The sequence below is a fragment of the Callithrix jacchus genome, chromosome 18, assembly GCF_049354715.1.
Source record: "Callithrix jacchus isolate 240 chromosome 18, calJac240_pri, whole genome shotgun sequence".
Taxonomy (NCBI): domain Eukaryota; kingdom Metazoa; phylum Chordata; class Mammalia; order Primates; family Cebidae; genus Callithrix; species Callithrix jacchus.
The window spans coordinates 50,614,989-50,634,967 of record NC_133519.1 but is presented as its reverse complement, the minus strand read 5'-3'; the positions used below and the strand labels follow the sequence as shown (position 1 = coordinate 50,634,967).

General features: G+C 40.6%; 1 protein-coding gene across 2 annotated transcripts; it reads right to left on the bottom strand.

Moving 5' to 3' along the window:
* Positions 1-863: 863 nt before the first annotated feature.
* Positions 864-18,928, bottom strand: LOC103789163 (uncharacterized). Of its 2 annotated transcripts, none has more exons than XM_078355164.1 (3): positions 17,749-18,928; positions 15,054-15,181; positions 864-10,640 (listed from the first exon to the last, which is right to left on the bottom strand). In XM_078355164.1, the coding sequence occupies exons 1-3, from the start codon at positions 17,841-17,843 to the stop codon at positions 10,588-10,590; spliced, it is 276 nt and encodes a 91-aa protein (XP_078211290.1). In that variant the 5' UTR covers positions 17,844-18,928; the 3' UTR covers positions 864-10,587. The 2 variants fall into 2 exon arrangements, with proteins under 2 accessions (XP_078211290.1, XP_078211289.1); XM_078355163.1 differs by having other exon boundaries at positions 864-13,354; positions 17,749-18,921.
* Between the last annotated feature and the right edge of the window lie 1,051 nt (positions 18,929-19,979).

Sequence of the window (19,979 nt, the reverse complement as noted above, 5' to 3'; positions counted from 1 at the left end):
CAGTGATGGAAACCCTTTTCCTGGAGACCAGATTGTCTAGGAAATACGGTATGACTTCTGTATTTAGTAAGCCCAGGAGTGGTGGATCTAGGGGCTCCACATGCCACGGAGACAGCTTGTCACTCCTCTCTTCTCTGTACTCCTTAGACTTTCAAGGGGGCTTTCCCAACAAGGTGAGAAATGTTAACGACAACTTCAAGCTCCACAGATTACCGGTTCAGCAACCTCAGCAGAGGGAGGACACCTTTTCCTGACACGTTTAGGAAGAACCCAGGGAGGACTCTGATTCAACCAGACCAGAAGTCGGAGGTGGTCCTGTGCTACCCAAACCACGTGGACCAAGACCAAGCAAGGTGATAATCTTCCAGAGCAAAATCAGTTCCTGCTACCACCAAACAGGCAAAGACCGCTAATTTCCCCTACAATTCCTAGATATCAAGGCAATAACATGAAAATTCTTTTTTTTTTTTTTTGAGACGGAGTTTCGCTCTTGTTACCCAGGTTGGAGTGCAATGGCGCGATCTCGGCTCACCGCAACCTCCGCCTCCTGGGTTCAGGCAATTCTCCTGCCTCAGCCTCCTGAGTAGCTGGGATTACAGGCACGTGCTGCCATGCCCAGCTAATTTTTTGTATTTTTTTTAGTAGAGATGGGGTTTCACCATGTTGACCAGGATGGTCTCGATCTCTTGACTTCGTGATCCACCCGCCTCGGCCTCCCAAAGTGCTGGGATTACAGGCTCGAGCCACCACGCCCGGCCAATAACATAAAAATTCTAAATGACCAAAACCAGTCTTTGGCTGGTTGTCATCTATCATGACACAGAACAGAAGCTTCACACAGCCACACAGAATACACAGAAGTCTATTTTTTTAAGTAGCTTTATTAACAACTTACATCCCATAAAATTCATTCAAGTGTACAATTCAATAGTCTTCAGCACATTTACAGAGTTGGACAACCATCACCACAATCCATTTCAGACCACCATGCAAAAAGAAACCCTGTGCCCATTAGCAACTGCTTCAGTCTCCTCCCCTCCTTGCAGCCTATGGCAAATACGAATCTATATTTTGTTCATGTACAAAATACGACACTTAACGTGTACAACTTGATACAACTTCACATATGCACCCGGCCATGAAGCCATCACCACAATCAAGATAATAAACACATCTGTTACTTCCAAACATTTCTAAAGGCCCTTTTGTTTTCTGTTAGGAGATTTTTGTGGTAAAAATAACATGAGCTCAACGCTTTTTTTTTTTTTTTTTGAGACGGAGTTTCGCTCTTGTTACCCAGGCTGGAGTGCAATGGTGCGATCTCGGCTCACCACAACCTCCGCCTCCTGGGTTCAGGCAATTCTCCTGCCTCAGCCTCCCGAGTAGCTGGGATTACAGGCACACGCCACCATGCCCAGCTAATTTTTTGTATTTTTTTTAGTAGAGACGGGGTTTCACCATGTTGACCTGGATGGTCTCAATCTCTTGACCTCGTGATCCACCCGCCTCGGCCTCCCAAAGTGCTGGGATTACAGGCTTGAGCCACCGCGCCCGGCCCGAGATCAACGCTCTTAAAAATTTTTTTAAGGAAACAATACGATATTGTTAACTATAGGCACCGTGCTATACAGCACATTTCTAGAACGTATTCATCTGGTTTAACTAAGTTTGTATCTATTGAACAAGTCATGATTTCCTCCTTCCCCCAACCACTGCTAAACACCATTTTATTCTCTGCTTCTATGCGATTATTTTAAGTAACTCCGTAAGTGGGAAAATACTAACCTTACCATCTCATACCCTACATGGGGCAGAGAGTTAGGGAGGTCCTCACAACCAGAGCTGCAAATCCGAGCCGCCCACCCACAAGAATTAAACAATAGGAAATTATCTGTGGAAATTAATTGACTGTTAATTATGTTACAGTTGCTAAGACATTTCTTCTCTTGTGCCTTTAGCTATAAATTACATTATTTAATGTGTATTGTTATTTCCTTTTTTACCTATTTTACGACAAGCACTATACTTGATCAGTCACTTTTCCCTCATGGAGTGCTGTCTAGTATAATATCTTAGGGCTATTTATGATCTAATAAATACTTACTGATCTCCCTTGGTCTTTATTAAGAAAAAGAGACCTGTTTCTTTTTCAGGTTCTCATCATTAGGCTTCTGAAATGTGACACACAAAATGATTCAGAGCCTTGAAATGGAGTCAGGAAGCCAATCTAAGAACTACCTGCATGATCTGAAACCTGCAAAACAGGAACTTCCTTTAATATTTGAACTGGGTCACACCACCGTGACCACAACATCCTGGAAAACAGCTGATTTTCACCAGTGCTGCAACCCTTAAACAATGACAACCAATGAACTGTGGACTCATGTACTAAGCCAACCACCCTCACCAGTGATAACTCTTTCAGAGCAACTTGTGAGTACCCTCAGCATCCTTTTACAATTCTCTACTATCCTACCTCTCTTCAGAACACAGCTCAGCTTCTAGCTGTGTCCCAAATTGCAATTCCTAAGACCCCAGGAAAGGCCTTATCTTTCTGCACCGCAGTCTACTCTTTTACCTTTTCCTGGCTGACAGGCTCCACAAGTAAGAGAAACCATGTGAGGAAAGGAGCAAGCTTTCTCGGTATCGTCAAATGGACATTTCTAAGAATTAAATAAGTTGTCTTCAGAAAATAAAATGACCACTCTTCAATTTACACATTTGTTTCTTGAAATTTTGGGGGCCGCTTACAAGACAAAAGTTTAATGCATTCTTACATATTTTGGGTAAGTCACTTTATAACATTGTGATCAAAATGCCTAGTGTAGTTATTTTCTGTGATTTCCATTTAGATCACATATTAAACTTTATTATACCACATTAACTATCTTTCCAGTGAAATATTACATGGAATAATAAGAATATATATAGATAACTAGCCATGATCTTTAAAAACAATACCTTCTGATATGTCACAGCAAACATTACTTTTAGCTGCTTCTTCCCCTTACCAAATAGTGCCACTTATTACAGTCCTGTGCATTGTTCTGCACCAATAAACTGAGCAGCTGACAAATGCAACTGGATTATTAGAAATCTTATTTTCCCTTGATTATATTACAGTCTGCAACCCATGACTCTCCATATGGTATTAAAATAAGTTTGATTAGAATTCTAAGGGTCACAATATGTGAATCACATTCTTATTTCCAAATACATTACTGATATGTATGAGAGTTAAACACTGATGTATACTTTTAAAACATTACAACAAATTACCCAGAAAACAAACACCACAGAAAGCCAGAATTCCACTATCCAAAATTGTTCCATGCAAAAATAAAACAAGAATACAACCTACATCTGATTTGACCCTCATTAAAGTAATGCAGCGTATTACAGTGGGACATTCTGATGGGCAAGAGAAAAAAAACAAGTCCGTTACTTGAAACACTATTCCATATGTCTTTTCCAAGGAAATACTAAATTGGAAGAGAGCAGCCTGTCTATTTACATGGTTTCCAACCCATTGAAGAAGTTGTACAAAGGAATACCCTGAGGAAGCTTCTAAAGTTTGTAAACCAAGCACTTTGCCTTTACCTTTATTTGCCCCCACCAAAATGCTGATGATATAATCTGAAATTTCCTGCATTTGAAGGCATGTGTACTAATACGCATGATACAGAAGTACTGACTGCATAGACCAGGTATACTGCAAAGCCTAAAATATTTTCTATCGGGCTCTTTACAGAAGAACTGTACAACCCCCTCCTAAACTAAAGCTGAAGACTTGAAGTTCCTCCCTGCTTTATTGCTTTGTTAAATGCTGGCTCACTCTGTTACTAGATAGTCAAAGTTTCAGATTTAAATTCTGTGACTCAAATGTACTTCTTAAAAATCAGTCTCCTGCCATCTCTCATAAATTGACACAATACTTACAAAAAAATATGTTTGCACACAGCCCTCTCCTCTTCTGTATTGTAAACCTACCTTTCAGGCACCGTCTGATGTAGGTCTCATCTGACTTTTAAAAGGATACAGCTGCTTTGGGGCTATCACAGCTGTTTCCAATTAGCTGACTGACTAAATGATTAGACACCCACACATTTTAAAGTCTATTTTTCATACATGTAACTTGTAAATAAAGCTCAATTTTAGTCACTAATCTCACTTGACTAGAAACCAATTCATGTTTGTCCCATGAAAGAAGCAGGTTTTGGGTCCAATAAACCCTTAAAAGACAAATGGCCCGCACTAAAATCTCTAAGGGATGGAGGTAGCCCATTGAAAAGAAATATTTGGAAATATTTGATAATCTTTCCATTTATTCCCTTCATTTGAGCACCTGAAAATCTCCTACAGCTGCCTGCCCACCCACCTTTCTATTTCCCCTTTATCTCCTGGAAGAAAATGTCCTATCAGATCTCAGACAGTAAAGAGACAGAAATCAAGAGAAAAAAATTAATTTAGCTCCTTCTCGGCTTCCACCCTGTATTAGTCTATTTTCATGCTGCTGATAAAGACATACCAAGACTGGGTAATTTATCAAAAAAAAAAAAAAGAGGTTTAATGGACTCACATTTCAGCGTCGCTGGGGCAGCCTCACAATGACAGTGAAAGGCGAAAGTCATGTCTTCCACGGCAGCAGACCAGAACTGAGAACCAAGTGAAAGTGATTTCATGCTAAAAAACCATCAGATCTCATGAGACTTCCTCACTACCATGATAACAGTATGGGGAACCGCCCCCACGATTCAGTGATCTCCCACCAGTTCCCTCCCACAACACATGGGGATTATGGGAGCTGCAATTCAAGATGAGATTTGGGTGGGGACACAGCCAGACCATATCATGCCCTAACCCCCATATTCAATGTAACATGCTTACGCTGACATCTATAAATTATAAACTCGACATGAAATAACATCACAAAAAGCAGCAAAATGTCTGAGACATTGGCCACATGCATTATGTAGTCTCACTAATTCATACAACTCCTAAAGACTAACATACAGAAGCAATTAGGTCCAAACATATTCATACTGTTTTCAAACTTGAAAGTTAATAAATACGGAAAAATCCTGAACTATACTTGAAGGATGTTGTCAGTATTCAGATTATAGTTTCGGGCAGGACAGGGGAAACAAAAGTAAAAGGGAATATAGTATATAAAGAATATTCCAGAACTATTGAAAACACAGCAAGATCTTCAGGAGAAATGTTTTTATCCAACAATAAAAGTGTCTTTGGAACATTAAAATTTTTCCCACACAGCAAAGGAAATAGAAGTTGGACACTGACACCCATGAGAAATAACAGTAGAAACAATCTTCATATCCAAAGGTAAAAGATAAATGGATAAACCTTTGAAGCATTAAGACCTGAGGCTCCTTCTTGTCCATGACTCATTATACTTCGCTATCCTCTGAATTAAAGTAGCCCTAATTAAAAGCAGTCAGAGAGGAAAGGCAGGAAGATGGAAGGAGGAAAGAGGAAACGGGAGGAGGACGGGGAGAATATGATGAGAAATATGAGCAAGAACGAACAAGACAGTGAAAGAGAAGATGGGAAGCCGGCTGGAAAGCAGACCTGGGAAACAATTCCATTAGAAAGGGTGAAAGAATGAAGTGCAGAGTGGGAGAGAGGGATGGAAGAGGAGGCAGGAAGGAAAAGCACAAGAGCAAAGGAGCATATGGAGGGATCCTACTGAGTGAAAAAGAACTGAGGAACCGAGAACCTGTGAAGAATTATTTACCAGAGGCCGCCAGGATAGGGAAGCAGAAGCAAAGAGCAGAGGTGAGGCTGACAGCAGAGAGCTGCAAAATACCGGTTAGTGTTTAAGATGCCACCAGAAATTTGAAACCATGGTGAAGTCGTCTACTACTGCGTTATTTTTTAAAAATTCACAAGAGGAAAAGGATAAATTAAATTTTAAGAATCTAGATTCTGGTGGGAGGAGAGGATTGTAGCCAGCTGAGCTGAAAGCTGAGACAAATCATGAAAACTTTGAGAAGTTCAGGGAGAAAGCCATCTTTCAACTTAACCGGCTGCTCAAGACCAACGACCGGGAAGAGGATGGTCACATGTTGAGAACAGCGTTCTTTTAACGTGCTGTAGGGCACAAACCATGTCAACTGGGTATTTCACCTGCAAGGGAAGGAGAATTAGAACGTTCCACTGTCTGTGTTACTGTGTGCCCAGCACAAAGTACAAACTATTTAAGTGTTTATCAACAGAATGAACTCTCCTTTAATATTACAAAACAAGTATCTTGGATTAAAGTATATTTGAAATCCCAGTTACAGGAACAACTAAATCTAAGGCTGTAACAAACAGATACATGGACTAAGATCTCTCTAAAAATGCACTTCTGTTTGTTGGATTCCCACTATATATATCCTAAGCATTTTACATGTTTTCTCAATTCTCCAATAAGCAGTTTGGGAAGCTGAAGCTTAAAGAATTTTAGTGGGTTACCCACTGGCCAGTGTGAACCACTGAATCATGTCTACCAGAATATAAACCCACAAGGACAAGGGTTTGGGTCTATTTTGTTCCCTGCTGTTTCCTCTAAGAAAAATGCCTGATGCAAGAAATAAACGGAACAAACGTTTTTTGAATGAATAAATGCCTATTTCCGATCAGACAACCGAATATGACCACGGAAAAAAAAAGAATCTTGCCAACTAGTCTCAAATTCATGATGATTAACCTCCGAAGTGGGCTCCTATCCTTAATAAAGTGACCCAGGTTTGTTCAATCCATTTTGTATACACAGCATTTGAAACCATGAGTCAGGATGATATCACTTCAAATGATTATGAAGAAAAAAGCCAGTATTTACAAGCCTGGAAGATAAGGAAAAACACAGAAGATACTAAAGAGGAGAGTGAGTCAGGATAAGATCCAAGAGAACGTGGTGTCCCAGCAGCAGAGAAAGGGGCATATTTCAAAGAAGAGAACTGGCCAGTTTCCCCAGGAAACAGACTTCCGGACCGAAATATCCATGCAGAAGGTGTACTGGTGAGTACTCTCAGGGTTGGCTCCAGTAAGGAGCCGGGAACACAGGAGAGTCAGAGAACTGAGATTCAACGCAACAGAACCCGGAGCCGAGAGGCCTGCAGTTTCCCCTACCTCGAAGCAAGAGGCCGGCACACCTGTCATTGGAGGCCCCTGGCCTTGAGGCTGCACCTGACACCCATCACCACACACCTTTCCGCATTAACTAGATTCACCTCACCCTTGATGCTCTAAAAGTCTCCTAATCACAGGCCGATAATTAAAGTCAAGTCACAATAGAACCTGGTCAGAGAAGCGCTGGGCCTGCTGCAAGAGGAAAGTGACTTTGCATAAAAGCTGCAGGAGTCAGCGACGTGTTTGCCCTTCCATACACCCGGAACCACGTGCGCTAGTAACCTTCCTCCTCAATACCAGTGTGTCTAGTGTACACCACTGCCATCCTGCGCACCCGTACAACCGCCTCTGTAACCCTCCTTAAAAGCTGTGCCGCGGTCACCACTGCCTATTCCACCTCCTCGTAGCCATTCCATCCAGACCCTCTCAACAGGGCCTCCACCGTTTTTGAGGATTTTAGCGTCTGGATTTGGTATCACTCTTTCCAATGCGATGTTGGTTTTAACTTTTGGTGAGTTCAACGTCCACAAAGACAACGCTTGCATTTCACAGGCCTCCTGCCTCCAATGAGCCTGCTGTTTTCTCCCCCGTTCCCCCATTCACATCTTCACATCCTGCAGCTTGTCATCGACACGAATCATTAAGACTATCCCCTCGGCCGGGCGCGGTGGCTCACGCCTGTAATCCCAGCACTTTGGGAGGCCGAGCCGGGTGGATCACGAGGTCAAGAGATCCAGACCAGCCTGGTCAACATGGTGAAACCCCGTCTCTACTAAAAATAGAAAAATTAGCTGGACACGGTGGCGCCTGCCTGTAATCCCAGCTACTCGGGAGGCTGAGGCAGGAGAATTGCCTGAACCCAGGAGGCGGAGGTTGCGGTGAGCTGAGATCGCACCATTGCACTCCAGCCTGGGTAACAAGAGCGAAACTCCGTCTCAAAAAAAAAAAAAAAAAAAAAAAAAGACAGTATCCCCTCTATGTCACTTACGGTTCAGTCAGAAAAACAGAAGCACTAAGGATCAGACATATTGGATGATAGATTGATTTAACAGGGACTGAACCGTACAGACTCGAGAGAGCTGGCTACTCATTCTCTGTAAGGCTTGTCTTCACATCGGATGCTGCACCCTGAAGTCCTCAGGGCATGTAATTTAAAAGGGAGCCTGGAAATAAAGTAGAGAAAAGCAAGGACAACTTGAAACCCTTAAGGACAGACTGGAACCCAGCCAGTCTCTCTCTGCCTCCAACCTTGATAACATGGGCAACCTGCATGAAAAGCTAGTGTACCTCATTAGGGAGAAAACACTCACCCGGCCTTGGCGTCGGAGAAACTGAAGGAACACGTACAGGTGGCCCCAGGCTCAGGGCTGCCCCACAGCATCGCATGAGCCAGCAGAAAAGCCACAATGTATGTGACCTGCAGAAGCATCCCGCTCACCCTTCTGAGCATAAAAGCAACATGGCTGCTACTGCCCATCCGCCCTCCCTAAATAGAAGCAGGCAGGGAAGGAATTCTGGGAAAAAGCAAGTTCAGGTGAACCAAATTGCCACATCACAAAACTATCATCCTCTCTGTGGTTGTAATTTCAAGTACTGCACTCTGACAGGTCAGCTACTACCTTTCCAGCTCACTTCCTGTAGAACTTGGGCTCAAGAGTTCTTCTACCCCACTGGGACCAACAGTCCATCAAAGTCTCTCAGAGTCACCATATCCTCAGTTTCCTCTGTACCCAGCTTATTATTAAAATCATTCCCATTGATTATAATAAATGTCTAGTCCAGTTTCCTCTCTCTACCCTCACCACGTTCACCTGCGAAAACCCTGCCACCCATATTTAAATGCAACCCTCCATTTTTTCCTGTACCTGCACAGCTGGAATATTTGGGGGCAAAAACCACACAACCATTCTAACTGGTCTTATTTTAAGTTCATAAACTATGTTAAGTTTATTCACCTCAAGTGAACTCAGTGCTCTCCAGCACCCTACTGTATTTCCCTCGCCCATTCTAGGACACTCACAGATGCAGCGTGTCACACCTTCTCCATGCCATACCTTTGATGCAAACTTCAAACACATCCTCCCTTTTGTTCTCAGCTCATGACCTTGCTATCTATTTGTATCTGCTGCTGTGGAATAAAACACAATCAAACAGAGTGGCTTAGAACAAAAACCATCTTTGTGGCTTGATCATCTGGGCTGGGCTTACCTTTCCTCAGGTGGGCCCACTGGTACGTGTGAGCCTAAATAAAGACACCTAGGATGATGGAGGCAGCTGGGACCTCTCCCCACATGAAATTCCTTTCTCCATCAGGATTCCCAGCATGAAAGTGGAAGCTGCAAGGCTTCAAAAGTTAGAACTAATACAACACTTTTGCTGCCTCTTGTGGGACAGAGATCATCACAGGGCCAGCTTAAAAGATAGTAGAAATAGTCTTAAGCTCTCGATGAGAGGCCAATCTGTGGCCACATTTATAATCTATCACACTGATTAGTCACGGTAGGGCTATTGTATCACCAATAAAGAAAACAGAAAAATAGAACAGAAAGCAAACACTGTATTTTTAAATCTGTTTTATCAATGTTCTCGTGTAAGTTCAGGTTGTAAATATCTTTTCAGCATTTGTGCTAGTGTTTTTACCTTAAATACTATTGATCGCATATTAAATGGTCTGTTCCGGGATCAACAGACAGTGATCCACGGGCTTAATCAGGCTGTAATTAAAGCTTTTGTAAATGAAGTTTCATTGCAATACAGCATGCTCCTTTCATTTATGTATTGTTTATGACTGAGTTCACGCTGCAGCAGTGGAGTTGAGTAGTTACAAGAGAGATTGTACGGCTTGCAAAGCCTAAAATACTATTTGACCTTTTGCAGAAAAAAATATGGCCAACTCCTGCTTGATGGCACCCTTTGTCCATCTCGGAAGTAACCTGCTTTTGTTACAGAATTGTGATAGACATGTAGTCCATGACTCAAATCCCACTGATTTATGCAAAAGAACTGCCTCAACAGAGCCAAGCTTACAAACTCACCTGTGAAAGTTCTAAGAAATTTCTTTGGTGGGTTTGTCAGATTCTACCACATAAAATGAAATACTTATTTCACGTAACAATAAAATTAAAAATCCCTGCTGAGGAAAGGGTCCAGCCGTTTCTTCAAACGGCACTAAAACTTAAGGAACGCAGAAGAAACCATCTTTGACTTGGTCTGTGATCTCAAACCATTCATCAACACGGAACGGTGAATTGAAATACAGTTCTTAAGCATGATTGTACTTCAGAGTCACCTTGGAGGCCGCTCAAGGTCTGACTCGCAGGCCCCATTCCTCAGAGACTGTGATTCAGTACGTTTGAAGGAGGGCCTGGAAACTGCATTTTTAAGAAGCATTACGTTAATTTCGATGTTCTTGGTATAAAGACCTCACTTTAAGAAACTCTGAACTAAATGGCATCAGAAACCAGAAATAAATGGGGCTTGGTTGACCATTACTTTTATTCCTTTACCTGCAAGAAAAAAATAAAAAGCATAGTATGTATTCTCATAGGTTAATAAGTAAATAGTAATACATCATTTCCTTAGAATAGTCACTAGAATTAAAAAGCCATTTGCGGGCATTTTAGATTCTATTTCAAAAGGTTATTTTGCTTAATCTCCCTTATGCTCTTCCTGAAAATATGAATTGTCTCTTTATTTCATCAATATTTTAAAATTATTAAAATTATTGAACTTTACTTGGCATTCTGAAAGGCATTCCTCTATTTTCACATTCTTTCCTTAAAATCCTATTTCAATACCATTTGCTAAAATATTTCATAAGAAAAGCAGTGTAATATGACAGAAAGATAATTGAAATGAAAAGACACAGATGTGACTCATCTAACATGTGTATACAATCTTAAAGCAAAATTTTTACATGTAACATGAATAGATTATAACAACTACTTTCTGCTATGCCTTACAAATGTGGCGATCTGTGATAGTCTGCTCTTTTTATTTATGTCAAGGAGAGCTTTAAAGATCAATTACAAGTGTTTACATGTAATTCTTATTTGGGGAATAGAAGCCATTAAAAAAAGCTCTCCTCTTACCAAAAATGTTGGGCCTATCTTTAGTAGGGACCTAGATTTAAAAAACATAGGGAAGTATACTTTAAACTGATACCAACAGGAGAAGATGGTATTCTTTTTTCCTTTTAAATCCGTAAATACATGTAAAGTTACATTTCATTACAATTTCAGTTTTATATGACTGTATCATTGGAATGTTGCTAGTGAAATTTGATGATCGTTTAGGTCTTCAATTCACCTATGAATAACTGACATGCCTTAGCTGAGTGAATTCTTATTCCATGTCTACTATTTTGCTCAAACCATAAATAACGTTCAGGCAGAGTTATATGGACGAAAATGAAAAATTTTGTGCAGTCCTTTTGATAGCACAGATCTAGAAGTTCCAAACTTGTTCCCTTTTTTATTATTTTGCATTTATGAGGCCCCTCAAATGTAACTTAAATCCCATAAAAACTGGAAGCATTGAATTGATGCCTGGGGAAACCCCATAGAATGGAACACGGAATGAGTCATAGAATAAAAACAATACTCCTGTGATAACGATTTTACAAGCAAAAGTCAATTGCTTTTCTTTTTTTTTTTTTCTCCTGTTTGTGTGCCCATGTCCACATATGCAACAAGAAACCCAGTGATTTTCGGCAAAGGCACCAAATAGCTTACATGTCAAAGGGACAGAGCAATGTTAGGCCCTCAAAAGTGGGGATAAATAAGAAGCCAGCGCTGTCCGAGCAGGACATTCTTGAATAAATGTACTCACGGTAACAGTATGAGTAGCAGCTTAAAATGAGTGTAGTGCTTGTTAGGCGGTAGGCAGGAAATATTCCACCCACTTCATTCAATTTGCACAAAACAGAACCCCTATAAGCAAGTATTAAATTCCAGTTTTAGCGATGAGGAAACTCAATGCTGGGGCTAAGGCTTTTGGTCGCAATTCCACTGTTAGAAACATGCAGGGTCAAATCGAAATGCACAGCTGGGGTTTGGCCTGAAGGCTATCTTCTCCACTCACCTGAGTAACGGCTTCGCTTCTTCTAGAGCATTTGCCTCTTACCTTCCCACTCACTAACTCAGCCGCCTACCCTCTCAGCGTGCCCAGTGCTTGATTTCTGAACTGTTTCTATCAATAGTAAAAGCCCATCGGACTCCCTGAACATAGTATGTGCTTCACAAACGGTTGTTTTTCTCTTTTCCTGCCCACTATTCATAATCACTCTTCAGTCGTGGCTCAGCTCTCTGTCGTCTGAAGTGGAAGCTACATCTCTGAAAACATACTCCCACTGAAAAGTGAGTAATAAAAACTAATATGAGGATATTGTCTTGGTGCATGTTAACACAGGATTCATGAAAACACAACCCTAGCCTTTGGATTCACTCCAGATTCTGTGACAGGCCAATGGTAGAGGTATCCAGGTGTAGGAAGAAGTTAGAATGACTGAAAATTTCCTAGAACATGGGACGTGCAATGCTAAAAGCAGACTGTTCCAGGCAACGGAGGACCACTGCTGTGGTTTAAATGCTTGTTGCCTCCAAAATTCATGTTAACATGTAATTACCAATGTGACAGTATTGGGAAATAGGATTTTTTTTCTTTTTTTTTTTTTTTTGAGACAGAGTTTCGCTCTTGGTACCCAGGCTGGAGTGCAATGGCACAATCTTGGCTCACCGCAACCTCCGCCTCCTGGGTTCAGGCAATTCTCCTGCCTCAGCCTCCTGAGTAGCTGGGATTACAGGCACGTGCCACCATGCCCAGCTAATTTTTTGTATTTTTAGTAGAGACAGGGTTTCACCTCATTGGCCAGGATGGTCTCGATCTCTTGACCTCGTGATCCACCCGCCTCGGCCTCCCAAAGTGCTGGGATTACTTGGGAGCACCAAGTAATCCCAGCACAGCGCAGGAAATAAGATTTTTAAGAGGTGCTTAGATCATGAGGGCTCCAGCCTCATGGGCAAGCTTAATGCTTTTCTTAAAAGGACTTTCGGGAGTGAGTTTTCTCTCTTGCTCTTCCACTCTTCTGCCATGTGAGGAATGGCGTTCCCCGCCTCTGGAGGACACAGCATTCAAGGTGCCATCTTGCAAGTGGAGACCCAGTCCTCACTAGACACCAACTCTTTCAGTTCCTTCATCTTGGGCTTCCCAGCTTCCAGAACTGTGAGAAATGAATTTCTATTTTGTATAAGTTACCCAGTCTTAGGCATTCTATTATGGGAGCACAAAATGGACTAAAACAATCACCCTTTCCTAACTCTTCTGAAACTACTCCAGTAATGTTCCCTTAGGGTTGATCTGCTAGTGCAGAAAGGCCACGCCTTGTTTCATTCATCCAATTCACATAAGCATTAGCTGAGAAGATACTTTGAGAAAGATGAAGTGTGAAGCAAAGAAGTATATAACCCCCAAACATGCTTTTAATATCACTAATCTAATTTCACCTTGAAATACTTAAAAGGACCCTGGGTATAATCATGAGACCTCTATACAATCACATTATGTCATAAGATTACATTTTTCCATGTGTGGGCTGATTTCTATGCAACTGGACTTATTCAAATATTTAACATTTGTCTTATATAGAAAAATTTACTCAAAACTAAGTTTACTGGTGTCACCTGTCCGTATGCAAACTCACTTCCTCACAGCATGAGGCGCTAGTAAGGACAAAGTAGTTATTCACTTTGACAGAAATGTTCAGTGATTTGTATTTTGAGATAAACCCTAAAGTCAAAGCATTGTTTGCAATTTTATATATGAGAAACTGGTTAAGAATTTCTCTATAAAATAAGGAACTCTAAGCTACTAAGGCTTTATAATATCTGTATCCTGTGCCTTCTAGAAATTCTGTTTTCACACATTTTATACCAATAAAAATGAGAAATCAAACACATGTCTTAAACAAGGCAAAAGAGAATAGCAGTGCAATTTATGCTGAAATTTCTTCAACTGCTTTCTCAGAAAATCATAGCACCTGATGGCATTTAGAACTTTTTTACAGAACTAAGTTTTCAGAAGTAACAAAACGTTAAGCTGTATACTAAAATTATTTTTCTTTATTATTATTATTATACTTTAAGGTCTGGGGTACATGTGCAGAACGTGCAGGTTTGTTACATAGGTAAACACGTGCCACGGTGTTTGCTGCGTCCATCACCCCATCAGCTACATTAGGTATTTCTCCTAATGTTGTCCCTCCCCTAGACCCCACCCTGCTGCTATCCTTGAAAATTTTAATGTCCAATTTAAATAATATCTATACATATTCTAATGCCCTGTTTTAAAAAATTATGTTTCACATAAACCTTTTTGAAGTCTGTAAGACTCTCTTTCCTATGTGTGATACCAGTTGGGATTATATCAAAACTATACTAAAGACTATTTAGCGTTTAATAGTGTGTTATTTTTGTAGCTAAATGGGGCTTCACTATCGTTCCCAGCTCACCCTGAAGGGTGTAAGGAGGTGGGAGATGGGGTGGGAGTGGTAGATGAAGAACAGGTGAGTGGAGGGGAGGAGGTGAAAGAAAGGTGGAAAATATTTCAATCACGTTTCAGGTTGTGGTACCACCTCGTCCTCTCCACTATTTCCATAAAATACTTCAGATCATGAGTACTGCAAAGGTAGTTCCATGCTGTCAACACTAATAGCAAATAATGGGTCAAGAAAGTGGATTAAAGCAAAAGTGTGGCGTTTCTTAGAGCTAATACTTCTCTGTACAATTGTGTGAGGAGATACAGTTATGGTAAATTAAATTTTCATCACCATATGCTACATGTTAATATTTACTATTTCTCCAGTGAGTAATTACAGTTTTTAATTAACAACAAGCCACTGAAAATTAAATGTATATACTTACGTCTAAAATTAATGAAGTAGGAGCAAAAGGCAAATGATGTCAAGAACCTCTTTTGTTTCTGCCAGAAGCGCCTCTCCCCTACTGCTGATGAGTTCGCATACATTCCTCCTCCTTTCCGTGCCCAGAGACTGAAGCAAAATGGAAGGAGGAAAATGAAGCACTAGTTAGAGAACCGATAACAGCTTACTCAACACAGTGCTGTGCATATGCCAGACACTCTAAAGGCTTTACACATATTACTGAAAGCTAATACCTACCTCGTTAAGGACCCATCCTACAAGAAAGACGTTATTATCCCCACTTTACGGATGAAAATGTTAAGACAACAAAAGATTGCATAACTTACCCAAAATGATTGTTTAATAAGTAGAAGAATTGAGCTTTCAACACAGATATCCTGGTTCCCAATTCTGTGCCTTAACCACTTTCATCCCTCTAAGGAAAAATAATGGCTATTCACAAGCGTAATGTCAAATTAAAATAGTCAGAAGGTAGTGGATCAATGAGCAATCTCAAACAGCATGCAACGGCATGGAGGACGCTCACAGACGCAATATGAGTGAAAGAAGCCAGGCCAAAGAGTGTGTTCTGCATTCTTCCATTCATTATATATAGTATTCCAGTATATTTAAATATACTATATACGATTTACAGTATCATATGTTATACATTATAGTATTATATATTACAATTAATTTATATATTAATATATAATAAATATATCTTGTTAATATATTTTATATAGTGTATATTATAATACATAATATATTAGTCTATAACACATGTATTAAGTATACATTAATATATAGCCTGACAAATTAATATCATAGCCTGACAAAAAACAGGCTACGCTGCTGGAGGTCGGGATAGCGGTCACCGTTGGAGGGAGGGGCAGTAACTGGAGGGAAATACAAGGAGGGCTTCTGGATCCTATCAGGACCGCTTCTTTTCTTTTTTCTTTTTGGTCTGGGGTATTGATTACATGGTGTGTGAGTTTGTGAAGATGCATTCAGCTACGTACTTATGTGCCCTTTTCTGTGTGTATATTATATTTCAGTTAAAGGTTTTCAAGGAGGAAACAACAGGAGCTTTCAGAGTATGTCAAATGAAGCAGCAATCAACCCGCTCCTGTTTTTTGGTTGGTTTTTTTGTTTTCCGTTGAGACAGAGTTTCGCTCGTTGCCCAGGCTGGAGTGAAATGGTGTGATCTGGGCTCACTGCAAACTCCACCTCCACGGTTCAAGTGATTCTCCTGCCTCAGCCTCCAGAGTAGCTGGGATTACAGGTGCCTGTCATCAAGCCTGGCTAATTTTTTGTATTTTTAGTAGAGACAGGGTTTCACCAAATTGGCCTGGCTGGTCTTGAACTCCTGACCTCAGGTGATCTGCCTGCCTCGGCCTCCCAAAGACCTGGAATTACAGGCATGAGCCACTGCTCCCAGCCTTCTCATTTTTACTAATACTTGCCTTCTGTCCCATTCTAACGCAGGGGATTCTGAAGTGTCATATCCCCAATTATGCTTTTCCTGCCTTTCTTTCTATTTTTCTCTCAAATTTTCTTTTTTCAAAGAAAATCTTTTTATTGAGGTAAAATATACATACATAATGTATCATTTCTCTTGTCAAAAAAAAATCTAAAAAGAGAGAAAGCTATTTTTAGTTTCTTGCACTAAATAATTTCAATATCCAGCATCACTTTTATTTAGAGAAAAGGGTTACAAGTGAGAGATGAGAAAGATAAAATTTTCTGCACCATCAATAATTAAAGAAGTTAACAGTGACTAAATCGCTTTTTCCCAAGCATCAGGACTGATGCATAAATGTGCCTCCAACTCCCCTAAGACCCTCTTCCCTTCCTAGTGCTGCTAGAGCCAGTACCAGAAGCGGGTGGGAGGGGAGGTGCTGTTAGAAACTGGGCTTTTCTCAGAGTTTAAAAGAAAAAGAGAAACCCAGAATTCACAATTGAAAGCTTTAAAAAAGCGTAAAAACTATGATATCTCATTTCACAGCTCTAAAACTCTCTGAACATTGGTTTTGAACAGGATACGTCTTTCTCCAAACTGCCACATGGGCCTTTGAGCTTGGGACATCTAATAAGGGAGAAGATACACCACGTTCTCAGAGATTGTTTCTCATGGAAACCCAGTTTTGACAACCCTACCACCTGCTTTATGTCATTAAACTGAAAGAGACTATGAATAGGAAGCGGGTGGAGAGACATTGCTAATAAAATATTTAGAACACCAGGAAGAGCCACGTCAGGCTTTTAGTTTACCCAGAAAAAGCATCTTCCTAAAGTATCAGTCGACCAAGATTTACTGTATTAGTAGAATCACCTTCAGATTATAAAGATGGAAAAAATGCCCAAAATGCAGAAAGATAATCTATTTTTAAACTCTGGAATGAAAGGACAAAATGCTTTAGATGAAAGACAATGCCGAGCATCTTGCTCTTTGAGGTTGCAGTATCTGCTCTGACCCCGCCCTGTGCGGGTAATTGGTACTGAGTAGCAATATCTCAAAGGCATCCAGAAGCTATATTCTAATGGGCTGAGATGGCCACATCATGTTGCATAAGATTTAGTATGAAACAAATTAACAGACAAGCGGGCAGGACTACATAGTTGATGTCTGAACACTATCTCCTCCACAATTATTGTTGCTAGAGGAATGATTGATTGCATGTGATGGAATTTACCGTCTTTCAAATGCGCATTTTCCTCTGGAACACTGAAATAACGACGGTCCCAGAGCGCTATGCAGATCGCCCAATCCATCAGCATTTTGCTCCATGTTTGACTTATATTCCTCTGCATTTGATTGCTTCTGAAATAATGGTAGCAGAATTGAAAATGCTTTTTATATTCCCCAGATGATTTTCATTTGCAATAGATAAGCAGATGCCATTTTCCCAATGACACTAACCAGGAGAAGACACCCCCATACATTAGAGTGTTCATTAAATACAGGGGAGGGGATTCCATCGGGTATGCCAGCCCACTCAGAAGAGGAAGCTAAGAACAACGTGCAGCTGAGCCAGCAAAGTCTGCTTCATCCACACAGGCCTGGAGAGTGAGCAGACATCCCAGCTACGCATTAACGTGCACGTCGGTCTAACTCTGGGGTGTATTTTCTACATATAAAAAGATGGGATTAAGCACGATCCTGTGCAGTGACATGAGTTTTGCACTACTTGGAAGTGACATGAGAAACTTGAATTATCTATCATTTCAGTACCTCAGAGTTAGCAGCTCTGTCCTGCACTGGTTTCCCTACAACAGAACTTAGCCCCCTACCCTCTCTTTGCCTCACCCACATACCATGCCAGTCAGCTTTTGAACAATGGGCAATTGTTCTCTTTGTGGCATTTACTACTTATCACTGACAGCGGAGGAGTTTGCAGAGGAGAATTCCTAAGAGTTTTGCAAGAAAATGGGAGCAGTCAGCCTGACTGATCTGCATAAAGTCCCTCCTAAAACGCAAATATTTTGCTTTTGTTTCAGGTTCTTTTCAATGAGAAAATAACATGAGGGGAAGATGCTTTAAAAGTCCAACTTTCCGCTTCTTTCACTTCATGTTTTATTACTTTCTCTTTTTTTTGGCGAGGAAAACTTAATTATGTAGAGTAGCGACAGCTCACCCAGATCTTGCACTGATCCACAGCACAGATAAGCCATTCTGAGAAGTTAAATATTCAGTGAAGATGCTACTAATCACCACCCCAGGAACAGCCCCAAAGAAAGATTACTCTTTGCATCGTGGATGCGCCTGTCATTTGCAGAGCTTTGCAAATACTCAAAAAAGGCAGAAGCTTGGGGAAAAATAACTCTCAAAGGTGAAAATGTAAAAATTACATTGTTCCATCAATTGTACCATCATAATAAAGGTTTATAATATTTTTCTTAGAAATTAAGGTAGAACCTAGTCTTTTTATAGTTTCAGAAGAAACTGCATAGGAAACAAATCTTATGTGATTTAAAATCTCTACAAATTAAACCATTTGGCTGAAAACTACCTGCATATATACAATGCAGCATTCTTTAGAAATAAAAAGCATTCTGAGGGCATTTCTAACAAGGGCTAGAAAATATTTCCCCCACTTTTTATTCAACTCTTGGCAAACACAGTCTCGGGTTGGTACCTACAAGCACACTTCATCACATTGTACTTGGGCCATAAATTATTATTAGAAAAACTTCCTAACCTTGAAATGCAATCCGTTCTGTTTGGGTAATCTTGTAGTTTTTAGAAAATGCATCCACATCTAATCTTAAAAGTATAAAATTTTAAAAATCAATGAAGGTGTAATTAACAGTATAATAATATAGGTAATACATGTATGAGATATTCAAAAATGTAATTTAAGCAATATCACTATAAATGTCATGATTTTAGCTGCCCTTAGATACGTTTAGAAATAATAACGTGTTTGCAGCCGTCATATCAAGCCCTTCCTACACAGATTTTTGAGACTGAGGATTTCATGAAAGCATATGGGTTGTGCTTGAACCATGTTCACAAGGGCTAGACTTGCCTGAAAATCCCTGGCTCTGTCCGCTGCTTCCACGCGTGCTCCCCTTCGCTCCCTGCCGCCTTCTTCAGGCTTCCTGTTGCCTCTGCTGTAAACTCAACTAGACACAGAATTCATTTTCTTCTCATTGATTTCCACCAACAAAACAGCCGCGATTGTACTGAAAGTCTGGGGAGGCAGAAGCTCAAACAACTGAAAAGTGATGATAAAATGTCCCGTTGTTAAAAGTGCCTCGACACCAGCACCCTTTTCTCATGTTGTGTCCTCTGTTCTCTCGTGGGCGCCCACTCCTAAACTCCCCGTCACAGAATGGTGTCGGCTTCTCGTTCATCCTTTCAGACCTGCACTTCCAGTCTCCCTCCCCACCTCGAGAAGATCATCAAGACATTTTTTCTTTT